General features: G+C 42.9%; 1 protein-coding gene across 3 annotated transcripts in view; it reads left to right on the top strand.

Annotated features, from left to right (window-relative positions):
- Window positions 1–3,549: 3,549 nt before the first annotated feature.
- The window catches only part of LOC118088917 (uncharacterized), a 31,280-nt gene continuing 20,438 nt past the window's right edge, over window positions 3,550–14,391 (top strand). For all 3 annotated transcript variants that reach the window (XM_035123126.3, XM_035123125.3, XM_088673787.1), the window contains exons 1-5: window positions 3,550–3,680; window positions 9,747–9,942; window positions 10,909–11,045; window positions 12,286–12,377; window positions 13,046–13,418. In XM_035123126.3, the coding sequence (XP_034979017.3) occupies window positions 9,747–9,942; window positions 10,909–11,045; window positions 12,286–12,377; window positions 13,046–13,418 (798 nt within the window). In that variant the 5' untranslated portion in view covers window positions 3,550–3,680. The remainder of the gene's footprint in view (window positions 3,681–9,746; window positions 9,943–10,908; window positions 11,046–12,285; window positions 12,378–13,045; window positions 13,419–14,391) is intronic.

Below are 14,391 nucleotides of genomic sequence, written 5' to 3'. Positions count from 1 at the left end.
TCAAAATGCAAGTAGATAAATAGGAACCGCTACAGCGGGAAGGTAAACGGCGGTTCCATGTGCTGCTCTGGTTTGCCAGAAGCGGCTTTGTCATGCTGGCCACATGACCTGGAAGCTGTACGCTGCTCCTTCGGCCAATAATGCGAGATGAGCACGCAACCCCAGAGTCGGTCACGACTGGACCTAACGGTCAGGGGTCCCTTTACCTTTAATAAGGAGGTCTGGAAGTATCTAAGACAGGATAGGAAGATATATACCAGTTATAAGCCATTCACGTTACGAACAAAGCTTTTTGTGTTTGATTATATATTATTTACACACCGTTTTTGTAACGTTGGTTTTTGTTATGTATTTGTGAAATCGAAATATCTTTGTATACCGATGATATATCTATTCTATACTATGTAAATTTCTTTTTAAACAATAAAGTTAATTAAAAGAAAGAAAGAAAGAAACTGATCCTGGAGCCAGCAGAGCACAGGCTGAATATAAGGATAAAAATGACGGAAAGCCAAGTTGCCCTGTGTCGTTCCCCTGGAAACAATGGTCTGGTATCACCTGAGCGATTGCAGCACAGGATGGCATATGATGGAGAGATAATAGGTTTTGTACACAGTGGCCACACACCCAGCTTTTCTCATTCTGCAGGGTTGACAAGTAAGTCATCTTGCCTCCAAGAGTTCTGCTTGCGCAGCACAGAGGCAACCTCCCCCTCTTAACAGGGAGGAGGACATCTACTCTACTTATGTGTCAGGCTGCCAGGCAAGGCTTACCTCCCCCCTCTCTGTAGATAACAGCACAAAGCGGAAGCAGTCTTTTGCAGCAACAGAGAGGTTTACTGACCACAGCACAAACATTCAGCGTCCATTCTCATCGTGCAGGTGGGCGCCATTGCCATTCCCTCCACTTCCCTCTAGTTACTTCCATCTTCCTGTGGTCCCTCAACCTTCTGAGAGGCTACCTTATCCAGACGCCTGGCTCTCGGGCTCATGGGATGCATACTTTCTAGTGAGGGAGATTCAACCAGCTCTCTCTCTTCCTGTTCCTCTCCCCTTGGTTGCTCTTCTCCCAGCTCAGCCCAACTGTCAGTTCCCAAACTGTGTCCTTCCATGAACCATTGCTCTAGGTCAGGCATCCCCAAACTTCGGCCCTCCAGATGTTTTGGACTACAATTCCCATCTTCCCTGACCACTGGTCCTGTTAGCTAGGGATCATGGGAGTTGTAGGCCAAAACATCTGGAGGGCCGCAGTTTGGGGATGCCTGCTCTAGGTCAACACTATCCTCCTGCTCCAGAGGAGCTTCAGGATTAGGCCCTTGAGCAGAGGGAGAGGGGGGCTCCCACCATTCTTCCTCAGAGCAATACCCTTTAGTCTGGTTCCTGACAATCATGGGATATGAGGCATCCAGCTTACCTTAGTTATGATGATGTCGTGTGAAGCTCATACTCTTGACTCATAAGCAGGGCTTTTTTTCCAGCCAGAATTCAGTTCTGCTACCTCTCAGGTGGGCACCATTGCCATTCTAAAAGAACAAGTCATGGTGAGTTCCGGCACTTCTTTTTCTAGAAAAATAGCACTGCTCATAAGGTCCAACTTGCAGAAGCCCAGGTACATGGAAACATGGGCTTCTGCAAGTTTGTTATATATATTTAGCACAGGTTGTTAGGGGAGGGGTAGTACCTCTGGTGGGGGACATGTCACACACTTTCTGGGGTCATTTGTCCACCTTTGGTCCCCATTCTGCACTCACTTTTCACCTATGACTCCTAGAAGCTGTCAGAATGGGACAGTGGCCACACCCCGAAAAACAGCTTTGACTAAATCAGGTGAGGTAGCTGATGGGGCTCAAATCCTTGGTGAGTTAGGGACTTTCCTTGCATGCAAAACAGGATCTGGCAGATTGAGCAACCACTAGTAGGCCCAACAGTCAAGAAAGCAGTTTCTGCATGTGCTGTAGGGGGAAGTGATGTGGCTCGTCAACCTGGGAAGGTAGCCCATCTAGGAAAAGGAAAACTGACCCTAAACCTCCACTGCCTTGTGGCATATCTTCAGGAGAGGAATAAGCCACAGGGTACATCACTTACGTGTTTGGGGAAGGTGTTGATTGCTCTGGCTAACAGCTGCTATAGCAACTTACGAACTGATGTCAGCAACAATTGTCTTCTGTAAGTCATCCCTGTTAAAATTATGATGCATCCTTGAAGCTCACAGGCACCCATTGAAGAGGAAATACTGATGACTTCATGTGCACCTGATTGCAACAGGTAGAGCTCTTACAACAGTTCCTAGAAAAGGCAATCCTGGCACCTTCCTTTCAGCAGAACTGTCCCTTATGTTTCAGAAAGGTTTCTTTGTACTTCAAGAAACAAAGCATATCCAATAGAGTTTATTCAGCTAGGAACATTACACTGAGTCACTCTTCTCCCAAACAGGTGTCTTCCAGGTGTTTTGGGCTACAACACCCACCTCCCCTGGTTGGGGCTGATGGGAGTTGGATTCCAACAACAACTGAAGGGCATCAGGTTGGGGAAGGCTGCCTGCACACAGTCATTTTGGGAGCGTGGGAAAGCTTACATTTAAAGGAAAGCGAGAAGTACAGTAACATGGTCTCTGCTTCATCAAAAGAAACCTGTAGGCTTTGATCCGGAAACACACAAATCCTCACACGCTGCAACTAGGGTTGCTGTTCCAATTCAAGCCAGGTCATCAGGAGAAAGGTACCAACCTGCTGTTTTGGGGAACGAAAGACTATAGAGACTAAATCCAATTCCCAAACAGCTGAATGGCATTGCTGGCAATATTCTCTTACCAGGATTATGTAGGTTGAGCTGCAAAAAAAACCCAGCGTCCCCTCCCACAGCCATTCCTGGGTGGGCGCACTCTTTTTAGGGAGTTCACTTCACACATCAAACTCCATTTTGTAGCTACACACCCTAAGGTATTTACCACAAGCTCAAAATAACCATATGCTGCAAAGCTGTTTTGTAACGGCCACATGACACCTGTGCACAACCCCAAAAGTATGAATGGATTGCGGATACAAAAAAAACCCAACAACAACACTTGAGTAAAGTGTGAGAATTAGGGTCAAACCAGACATTGGAAGAGATGTAGATTAGTTCTTGTGATGTCTCTTCCTTGTAACACCTGACACAAAATGGCACAGATTAGTAGTAAATGTTGCATTTATTCACATCCTGCCTTTTTCCCTGTCAGGGACTCAAGGTGGCTTACAGCTAAAATAGAAACAGCTTTAAAGTTGTCAGTTTTGGGGTAGAGGTTTGTTCTATTTCCCCAATGTGAGGAGAAAGACTTTGGGAAGTTGAAAACAACATAACAAAGCTGAAACTTTGATTTGGCAAACTGTTACAACTTTAAGCAGCAAATGCAGTTCAAGCAATTTTAAATATCAACCTTTGCTGGCCACAGAAGGAAGGAAAGTGTCTTCAAGGTTAGGGAAAGAATGACTACTGCCATAGATGATTTCATTTGCCATATGGTAATTTCTGAGGTGGAGGCTGAGGTGTCATTAATGGGCTGTTCTCCATCCTCTGCCTTGCGACAGGTTGAGCCACCCAGTTCTTCCCTGCTATTTGTTATATTGCTCTCAGAGTCCTACTATACAAGGTTGCAGGACAGAGCCACAAGTACCAAGGCTGACTATCAACAGGATTATTAAGGTAGGTTGCTGGAATTCTAAACAGTTTCCCCTTGTACCATTGATTTTCATAGACACTGAATTGTACTTAGTGGAATGTCTTGACTGAAATGTTTTAAACTGGAGAATAAAGCCAGGCTTTGATATTGAACCCTGATAGATGGACCCAAATTGGCTTGTTCAGGTTGTATTTTATTCGTAAAGTAAAGTTTGGGATGGAAAAGTGACATAACTGAGTGCATGTTTAAGGTATTTGTTGTTACTGTTAACTGAGGGGTTAAACCAAGATGCTGAGGATCAAATGCAATTACCTATGAACTTGGTAGCTGAGAAAAGATAATGCAGGCTTATGGTGTATATAGTCCTATGAAGTCAAGCCAAGTTAAATGTGAAGATTGATGGGCAATTGGGCATATACATTCTGTTAACAGCAAGAGAAAGAAGATGGAAACATACAGTTCACCGAAGGAAGAGAAATCTTAATGCCTCCACTTCCTACATAAAATTCACTGGCCATAAGCAGGAACTATCTCCATGTATCTGAAGAATGCAGGCAATTTTCTTCAAAGAAATTGCTCTTTATTTTCACTCTGAATTGCACAGGTTCTCGGGTGGTAAATATACATATTTCTTTCTCAATCTGAATTTGCATTTGGGTTTCCTTGCACAACATACTAGCCTAGTCCAACCAGCTGAAAAAAGAGTGGGTTGTTGCTGTGACCGAGAAACAGGCCCACAGACCTGTTGGGGTGCATTCATTGTGGGCTCCTCCTGCTAATCTTCATGCATCTGGAAGAAAGTGGGATAGTCCAAAATATACGTTTCATACTGGGCCCGGCAACGCCTGTTGAGAGTTCTACCGAGGCAATTCAGGCCAGAAGACATGTGAGATCCCCTGCAAGATGAAGGATCCTACTGAACACCGAAGAGAGATGTGCAAGTTTGTCAATCGTTTGAGGTCAAAGCGAGGGTTGAAGGGAGCTGCTGCCCAAAGCACAACCTCTGAGTTGACCACTCCCAGTCCCACAGGAGAAGGACTGTGAATAATACGGGTGTTTAGAGTGATTCTGCAACGGCTAGTCTATACACTGCCAAGGACTCCCTTGACCCCGCTTCCTCCAAAGAACTATTATACTAGCTACACTGAATACTCGTGCCTACACTTCACTGAAGGTATTTCCTCATGGGGAGGGTCTAAGCAGTAAGTCATGGAGTGTGAGGTCAACCCAAGCTCTATCTCTGCACTAGCCTTGGTGTTGTTGGGTGGATACGCATTCCCTCTCCTCTGGAGACATTGGGAGCATAGCAACAGTAGTGGGATTGTTGTCAGAGTCAAGATCTCCTACCTGAGTGATAGTCTTCCACATCCTAGGGAAAAGGTTGCCTAGCTCTCCGACAGGGTCATTGGAGTTGGACTCTACACTGTGATAGCGAATAACTTCTCCTCCATCTGCAATATAACTGGCCCTATGTCAAAAGTCCCAGTACCTTTCCAGCATTGGCTGGTTTGCATCAAAGTCAGCAAAAGGTCTCATGATAAGCAATACTGTTCCCATCCCTTCTTCTGGCCTTCCACCTTTGCCTGTGCTGACAGGCTGAGATGGCAGGAATCGGAGCCACATATCTGGCCTATACAGTGGTACTTCGGTTCTCGAACATAATCCATTCTGGAAGACTGTTTGAGTTCCGAAACGTTCTAAAACTGAGGTGCAAAGGGCTGTCTGCAAATTCAATTGAGAAAATGGAAAAAAAAATGCAATGAAAGCCGTTCGACTTCTGAGGTGCATTTGAAAACGGAAGCATTTTCAGGTTTTTGACGTTCGGGTTCCGAAACATTAGTCAACGGAGATGTTTGAGAACTGAGGTACCACTGTACTTGAGATGTAAGAATGAGATTCCACTGCATGGGGTCCATTTCATGTATGTGTTCAATATCTTTTGCATTCGTTTAATCTTTAATGCAAGGATTCTGGGAAAAAGTAACGTGTCCCGCTGTTGTGTGGGATGTGGCTGTGCGAGTGTGATTCAAGGTGCCCATTGGAGAGCTGTTGTGACATGTCTGAAAAGACCACAGTTCAGTGGCTAAACACACAGCTAACTTGTTCCTTCAGCTCAAGGAATTCCGCTTGTGCAACAGGGCGTTAGGCCTCTCCGCCCCTATACACACCCCTAAAACAGTTCTGGAGGTTCCCTCAGCCCTCTAGAGCAGATATGGGGATGATGTGGAACATGAGCAGGGAGAGAGCAGGGCAAGTTCCTTGTGGTGATAGCACATTAGTTGGATGCTCTCCATGCTCTCCATACAGAAGGTTCCAGGTTCAATTCCTGACATCTCCAGTTTAAAAAAGAAATGTTGGCGGGTATAAGAGTGTTTTGTAAGGCTTCACCATTTTTGCCCAGCTTAATCCCTGCTTCCAAGCAGCCACATAACTTACATATATCTCAGCCAGTCTGCCCCCAGTCAGAAATGAAGGATCAAGAGGACTTTCCCCAGATTCTGCTGTCATTTATTTGGTGACAAGCCGGAGCACGCGAATCTATTGAGTATCTTAAGCAGCATTCCTGTTTACCTGTTTTTCCAGACCAGCTAATTTGAATGCAATGGAGTCAGAGTATCGATGGGTACACACAAACTAATTTGAGTAGCAAAACGCTTTGGAAGAACGTTCGGCTTCATGTTGGACCAACAATTTTGTGCCCGGGACTGAACTTAATTGGAACTGGTTCTGCTAGTTCGCTGCCGAAGCTGGCAGTGAACAGCACAGGATGGATTGGTCTCTGTGTCATTACAAAATGCCTCCCCCTGTCCAGAGCAACATTTGCAATAATAAAAAGGAGTTGCTGGGCACTTGTAATAATAATAATAATAAGTTAATGGATGAATGTTCGTCTAACTGAATAAATGTATAAACAAAATGCCCATCTGAAACATGAGGAGAGTCTCAAGTCTGAGGACTGAATCAGCCATGCAACTACACACACATATATAGTGTGTGTGTGTGTGTGTGTGTGTGTGTGTGTGTCAGTGTGTGTCAGTGTCATTAGTAGTGTGACAATTAGTGTGGGGAGACAGACTCACTACCTAAGAGAAACAGAAGCACTAACTCCTGTTTTTAAAGTGCATTTGGGTGCACTATAATTAGAACAGAATCATGTATATCAGCTTTATGAGTCATATGAAAATCGTTTCAAAAGAGCTGAAGAACTCAGTGTTTAAACTGGGAATACCGATTACTTACTCACTATATTGCCATGACAGCTCACAGGGGTTGGAATTACAGGTGATAGTATAACTCTTTTACCTAGGAAGTCAGGTGACTCATGGATATCCAATCAACTTCCTCCTGCCTTCTCTTATATATGACCTCTTAATTCCTGAGCAATTTTTGATACACTTTTAGGAAACACAACCCATGGCCGGCCCTCCTTTGCAGCAAGAATGAAACTAAATATTTATTATTCTTATTTATAATTTTCATTTATGAGAAACATTTCAAACAGAATCATCTTTACATATCTTTTTTTGACTTCCCTCTCCCTCTTTCTGTGGTTCCTTATATTTACTCTATTTTCTTACATATCTCAATTTAAATCTATTTTATATTTTATTTCCATCCATCTCTCTCTTTTTTTAAAAAAACTGCACGTTTTTACATTAATTCTGCTAATGTCTTAATTTGTTTATGATGAGTTTGAAAATATTCAATAAATGATTTCCACCCCCCCTTAAAGACTTTGTTATCTTGATTTCTTATTCTTCTAGTAAGTTTGGCCATTTCTGCATATTTCATTAGTTTCTGTAGCCATTCTTCTTTCGACAGGACATCTTCCTCTTTCCATCTTTGGGCAAATACCATTCTTGCAGCAGTAGTTGCATACATAGATAAAATTTTATAGCGCTTAGGTAACTCCAACCCCATAATTCCTAAAAGAAAAGCTTTTGGAGGTTTTTTTTTTTTTTACTAAAGCTATCTTAAACCTCTTTTTCAATTCATTATGTATCATTTCCCAGTAAGCTTTTATCTTACTGCAGGTCCACCACATATGGAAAAAGGTACCTTTATTCTCTTTATATTTCCAACACCTACTCAATTTTAATTTGTACATTTTAGCTAATCTACTTTTAGATGCCTTCTATATAACATTTTCATATATATTTTTCTTAAACCATAACATGCTGTAAACTAAATAAACCCAGCCAACAATATACGACTGAAGATGAAAATGTGAATGAACAGTTTGCTATCTAAGTCAGCTAAATGAAGAACAGACACAGACATGTTTCATTCCACTAGCTACATCTACAATCTACATTTCAAGAGCATTGCTCTTCCCCCACCAAAGGATCCTGGGAAATCATGGGTGTAGCCAAGGGTGAGAGCAGGGAGGGGCAGCTGCCCCCCAATCAATAAAAATACATAGCAAATTGAGGTCCTGTCCCCCTAACAAAAGGCCTGCCCCCTAACAAAAATTCTTTGCTATGCCCATGTGCGAAATGTTAAGAATGCTAGGAATTGTAGTGCTCTGAGGGGTAAACCACACTTCCCATGATTCTTTGGGGGAAGCAATGTGCTTTAAGTTCCTGGTGGGGTTGTGACTTGCCATCATTCTTTCTACTGCTTCCCCCTACCCTCTTTGGTCGGGTCCAGTTCCAAAGTTTTCTTTCCAGACAGACAACTATTTCCTCAACTGTTTCCTTAAGGCATTAGAGGGTTAATTCCCAAGAGGGTTTCTCCCCACCTGCTTCCTTTCAGAACAGCACCCCATAATTTGGTAATTACAGACAGGGGTGCCCTTCAGCAATTCATCCTAGCAGTCTAAAGTTTCTTTCGGATTGCCTCATAGATTTTGCCAGCTAACATGACTGTCTCAAGCAGCTGTTTATTTAAAGAAAAGATTATGTCTGCATATTTCTTACAGACACTAGGTTAATTCCCCAATATTTCAAAGATTCCCCAGTTCCCTGTTTTAAGGGAGCACCTGCGACACCCTTATCCTGTGGCAACTACAAGATATAATGCCCTCTGGCATTTAAACCAGAACTATAAACCGCCTCTGTGATTATAGGTTGCCTTAATAAACTATTGTGTTGATTAGTTCTGTCGGGCAGGCAAGTTCAGAAAAAGTCAACTGTTTCTTAATTCATTGAATATGGGCTTCATATGACAGTGTGTGTGGGGTGGGGGTGGGGGTGGGGAGATTAGCAACATGGGTTTAACTTTAACAATATATATTATTATTGCTGAAACTTAACCAAGATCCATAAGGTTGAACTTATGCACACAGTAAAGTGTGGTTACTAATGAAGTATTAGATTAAGAGTATGGGCTTTAGAGTCGAGCCAACAATTTTACTTGTTGCCATTTTACAGTATAAAGTAGGCATCCCCAACCTGCGCCTCCAGATATTTTGGCCTACAACTCACATGATCCCCAGCTAACAGGACCAGTGGTCAGGGATGATGGGAATTGTAGTTCAAAACATCTGGAGAGCCGAAGGTTGGGGATTCCTGGTATAAAGGGAGATGGTATATCCATGTTTTAGGTGAGAGGTGGGGAACCTTCAGCCTGCATGCCATTCTTGGTTTGCTATGTTTCCCCATTTGGACCATGAGGCCATTTTGGGCAAGCCTGCCTCTTGGGATTTTCAGGTCTTTAAAAGTGGGAGATATATACTAGAGATCACACATAATCTGGTGAAACTTAGTTTGGATTAATAAAGTTTGTGAGGTCCAGTGGAAGCCGAAACAGCAGTGTACTTTGGGTTTCTGAGGGTTTGAGCAACTGATGACAAAAGATACTGACTCGTTCATCTTGTCCTTGGGTCTCCCTCTTGTAATACAGAAATACTATTGAGCTTTTTCACATACTAAATACACAAGCAAGGTCCAGTTTGAATAGGTACGGTTTGCTTATCAAAAGTGCTACGTACATAATAAAATTACTTTTACTAATATAATCATAATTAATCAAATAACTGAATATAACAAAGTTGCATACTCTTATTACCATTACCATTTAACTGAATTAAATGTTCTTTGTACATTGGTGTCAACCTTCTTATAAATAGCTTTATTCTCTTTCTTCAGATGGAGAAGTATTATTCCTTTGTGGTCATTTTTTGTGCTGTCGTCCTGCCCAAGGCCCTCGGATTTCCATATAAAGATGTTTCAATAGATTGTTTCTCCATGTTACCGAATTGTGGAGGAGGACCACAGACATCTACCCCACCTTATGTCATCTCTGTATCATTTGATAGATACGATCCAGGAAATGAAATACAAGGTGTGTTACATGACCTGCTAACATTATAAATCAGAGATAGTTAATGAGTAGGAATGGGGGAGAAATGTGATTCAGTTCATTTTTAAAAAGCAAAACTACCAGATTTGTACTTCCAGAACTGCTCTTTCATGTATATATGATTTTATATTATTTTACCTTGCCTTGAGCTTTTAAATTTTGTAATTGGATTTTTAAATAATAATAATAATAATAATAATAATAATAACAACAACACTGGTCTTTTACCATAATAAAATGACTTGACTTGCACTTTCAGAACAATGCAAGAACCAAAACACAGCCATTAATCAAAATTCACACTTCTCCAAATTTTCTAGTTAAGTAATTGCAGCTTTCTGGTTAAGTAATGTGTCGAAAAATCATGTATTAGAGCATATGTTAGTGAAAATGCACCATATTAGACAAAAATTTACTGGATCGGGGACTTCCTTAATTAGGAAGGTGCTACAGCTAGATTATTGTACCGTTTTGTTCTTTGAAGTTAGGTTATGTAGCAAAATATATTTCAGGATTCTGTGGTGGAGTCTAGTTATATGCTGTAATTGCACAGTGCAGAAAAAAAACAGGAGGAGTTAATGAGCAGAGAATTTGATATTCTTCCTGGGTATTTAAACTCAAACTGGAAATGGAAATGGAAATAAATGCCGATGCACATGGTCTGTTCATGAGAGGGGTGTTTCTTTGATGTAATGAACTCACAGAAGACACACTGGAGATGAGAACATATCTGATTCCTGAAACTATTCAGAGGCTATTGCTATTCACTGCCATGGATGTAAATCGTCCTGGCTTTCTAAATGCTGCAATCCCTTAGCCAGTAAACTTTCTGATTGAGACAAACCTGCTCTGCAAAAATGAAAGACCCAAGCGATCAAAGGGGGAAATTCTGATGCATAGTTTAACTCTGTTAAAAGTCATTCTATTAAATTTATCTGTTTCCCCCAGTGACTCTAGAAGGAACGTCGCCAGCTGGATTTACAGCATTTATGGTACAGGCTCGGGAAATTGGTGGCAATGTTCCCGTTGGCATATTTCGCATCAAGGATCCAAATACGCAAGGCTACCCATGTGCCAACATGTCGGTATGTGTTCATTTGCCATGAAAAGTGGCTTTCTTGATGGTGCCAGAGTGGTATTCATTAGCCTCATAACAGAATGTATCATTGCTTTGTTTCTTCCTTTTCTTTTTAAACAGTGAAGATGTACCGTATTTTTCCATGTATTGGATGAGGTTTTTGGACTCAAAAATCATGTCAAAAACTGGGGTTATCCAATACACAGATAGTGGCAAGGGGTGGGGAGAGAAGCAGGGAGCCGCCAGCCATCCGGTTGGCTGGAGCGCGGCTTCCCCCGATGCCGCAGCAAGCAGGGAGCGATCTGGTGGGAGGGTGTTTCCTGCCCACAGCTGACTGGGGGGGACAGGCTGAACAACTTTGGGCCATCTCCCCTTGTTTTCTTAAAATTGAGTCTCCCAAAATAGGGGGGGTCTTATACATAGGGGCGATCTATAGGTGGAAAAATACGGTATCTGTCTTCTTCCCTTTTCATAACCAAACTATTTGTGATAGGCAAGGTGGTTCTCCGCCGGGGCATCTGCCAAGGACACAAGTGTTTATAGAGCTGGGATAAATTTGCTTCTCAAAATTTTCCTATGTGGATTTTAATGGCAAATATTCTTGGAAACTGAATATCCGGCACATATTTGATATTTAATGGTGGCATTGTGCATACATTGATTTTGATGGTACTGTATCTGGTAGCTGAAGTGCGATAGCAGTCAATGTTTGCTGGCATCTGACATTTAGTGGTCAGTACCTGGTGCTATCCTACAGGTGGCTTGCAATTAGGGAACATTCTGGAAACACCTTCTTAAATAGATAAAAACTCACAGCCAAAATTTTATGAAACTTTGGGTTAATATCGGCACTAGAAGCCAAATTGCAAAGTGTGAAAACCAATTTCATGTTTTCAGATTTAAATGCGGTCGAAAGGTCATTCAACTGTAAGGGTAGCCTAGGCTGTAATCCTGTGTCAGTGCTTTCCTGGGAGTAAGCCCCACTGAACTTAATGGGACGTACTTTTGAATAGACATGGATAGGATTGAACTTTTAGAACACAATTCTACACACACTGGCTCAGAAATAAGTCCTTTTGAGTTCAGTGGGGTTACTCCCAATCTTGGGTAAGTACAGTAGCTATAGGACTGCAGCCTTAATTAGTGATCTCGTTTCAATTATAGCATGAGGAACAATTTGCCTCAAATATTGCTTTTTTATTTTACTTGTGTGTCTGGATTCTGTTTCATTTGCCTTCTCCTTTCAGAATTCAGCAGTAAGTCACACGAATCCCAGCGTAAAACGCAAAGTCACAACGACCTGGGTTGCTCCTCAGGGCACGAATAAGATTCGCCTTATGTAAGTTGTGGGTTTCCTGCTATGTAATATTTATCAGGGGACTTTAGTTCTTCTTTTAAAAAGGAACAAAATATATTAGCGTTGCATGTGTTTCCATATATTTGGAAATCACAAATGTTTATGCAGGTAGGTGTACTACCTTCTTGGTAGTGGCACCCTCCCTGTGGAACACCCTCCCATCAGATGTCAAGTAAATAAACATCTATCTGACTTTTAGAAGACATCTGAAGACAGCCCTGTATCAGGAGTTTTTAAATTTTTGATTATGATTATGATAAATAATAAAAAAATGTATTATTTATTATTACTCTGGGCGGCTCCCAACATCTGATGGAAGGGGATTCCACAGGACAGGCACCACTACAGAGAAGGCCCTCTGCCTGGTTCCCTGTAACCTCACATCTCGCAGTGAGGGAACTGCCAGAAGGCCCTCGATGCTGGACCTCAGTGTAATACATAGTGATGTCTTACTATGTTTTTATATATGCTGTAACCCACCCAGAGTAGCTGGAGAAATAGATAATTCTGGACTGAAAAGTATAATGCAAATTCCCCTGAGAGAAAATCTTATATATAATAGAAATGATATTATATACTGTATCTCGTTAGAGAAAAGCCTCGGCGCTAGAAATAGTGATGATTTCTTTTGTGTTTCCCCCCCCTCTCAGGGCTACTTTTCTTCAAGATTATGATACCTATTGGGTTGGCGTTCATAGCAAAACTCTCTCACCCAGATTTTCAGAAGTGGCTATTATCTCCAAACCCATCAATGATTCCAAACCCATCAATGAGTCCAAACCCATCAGTGATTACAAACCCATCAATGTTTCAATGGCAGCCAATAGCTCAGACCCAGCCAGTGAATCTGTGGCATCAATGGCTTCTGATGTTACCGATGATTCTGAGGAGTACCATGACGATTTTGATTTCAACACCCTCCTTGGTGACACTGAGGCAGTTTATGACAACGAGATACCTGTTTATTCTGAGACGACGCCAGACTCCAGAACAGAAAATGCCACAGAAAGGAGCAGGAGGAAGGTATTTGTGAAATACTTACTACAAACCAAAGGAGGGGCGTAATTCAACTGAACAGAACAAGTGCAGGGGCGTAGCCAGGATCAAAACTAGGGGGGGCAAGCCATGGTCGTTCAGGGGCGGGGCCAAGGCACAGAAGGGGAGGGGCCACAAAGTGGGCGGGGCTAAAGGGCCAACGGTCCTGATGACATCGTGGCGGTGGCAGCAGCGGCCACCTTGTGCTTCTGGGGCTGGTAGCGTTGGCGGCTACCCTGCTTGGCTGGAGAGGACGGGAGGGTCGGGCAGGCGAGAGGGGGTGGCAGGGCGGGCGAGGGCGAGGCAAGACACGGCCGCAGCCACGACGGCTCCGAGGCGTTGCTGCATATCAGCATAATATTTCAACCATGGTTCAAGCCCCACCTTAGGAAAAAAATCCTGCATTGCAGGGGGTTGGACTAGATGACCCTTGTGGTCCCTTCCGACTACAATTCTATGATTCTATTGATATATTACCATAGCATATGCATCATTCTGCTTTCTTGAATTGTCCTACTCCTAGGCATAGCATCCAACTCCTAGAGGCCTAGGTGCCCCCCCCAATTACTGGTAAATACCGTATTTGAAAGAGTCATCCCCCCATGTTGATGGGCTTTCTATGTGGGGCTTATCTGCCCCCCCCCCGTATTTTATTAAGGATGGAAGAGGGAGGGAAGGAAGGAAGAAATAGAGAGATAACTCATATTTGTGGGTGTCTCTGGATGACGCTGTGATGCTGGAACTCTGCAGCAAGAGGACAGGAGGGTCGGGCAGGCGAGAGGGGGTGGAAGGGCGGGCGAGGGCGGGGCAAGGCATGGCCGCAGCTCCGACAGCTCCGAGGCGTTGCTGCATATCAGCATAATATTTCAACCATGGTTCAAGCCCCACCTTAGGAAAAAAAATCCTGCATTGCAGCGGGTTGGACTAGATGACCCTTGTGGTCCCTTCCGACTACAATTCT

The sequence above is a fragment of the Zootoca vivipara genome, chromosome 7 (assembly GCF_965207765.1).
Source record: "Zootoca vivipara chromosome 7, rZooViv2.hap1.1, whole genome shotgun sequence".
Classification (NCBI taxonomy): domain Eukaryota; kingdom Metazoa; phylum Chordata; class Lepidosauria; order Squamata; family Lacertidae; genus Zootoca; species Zootoca vivipara.
Note: the sequence above shows the minus strand (reverse complement) of the source record. Positions and strands in the feature narration are given on the sequence as shown.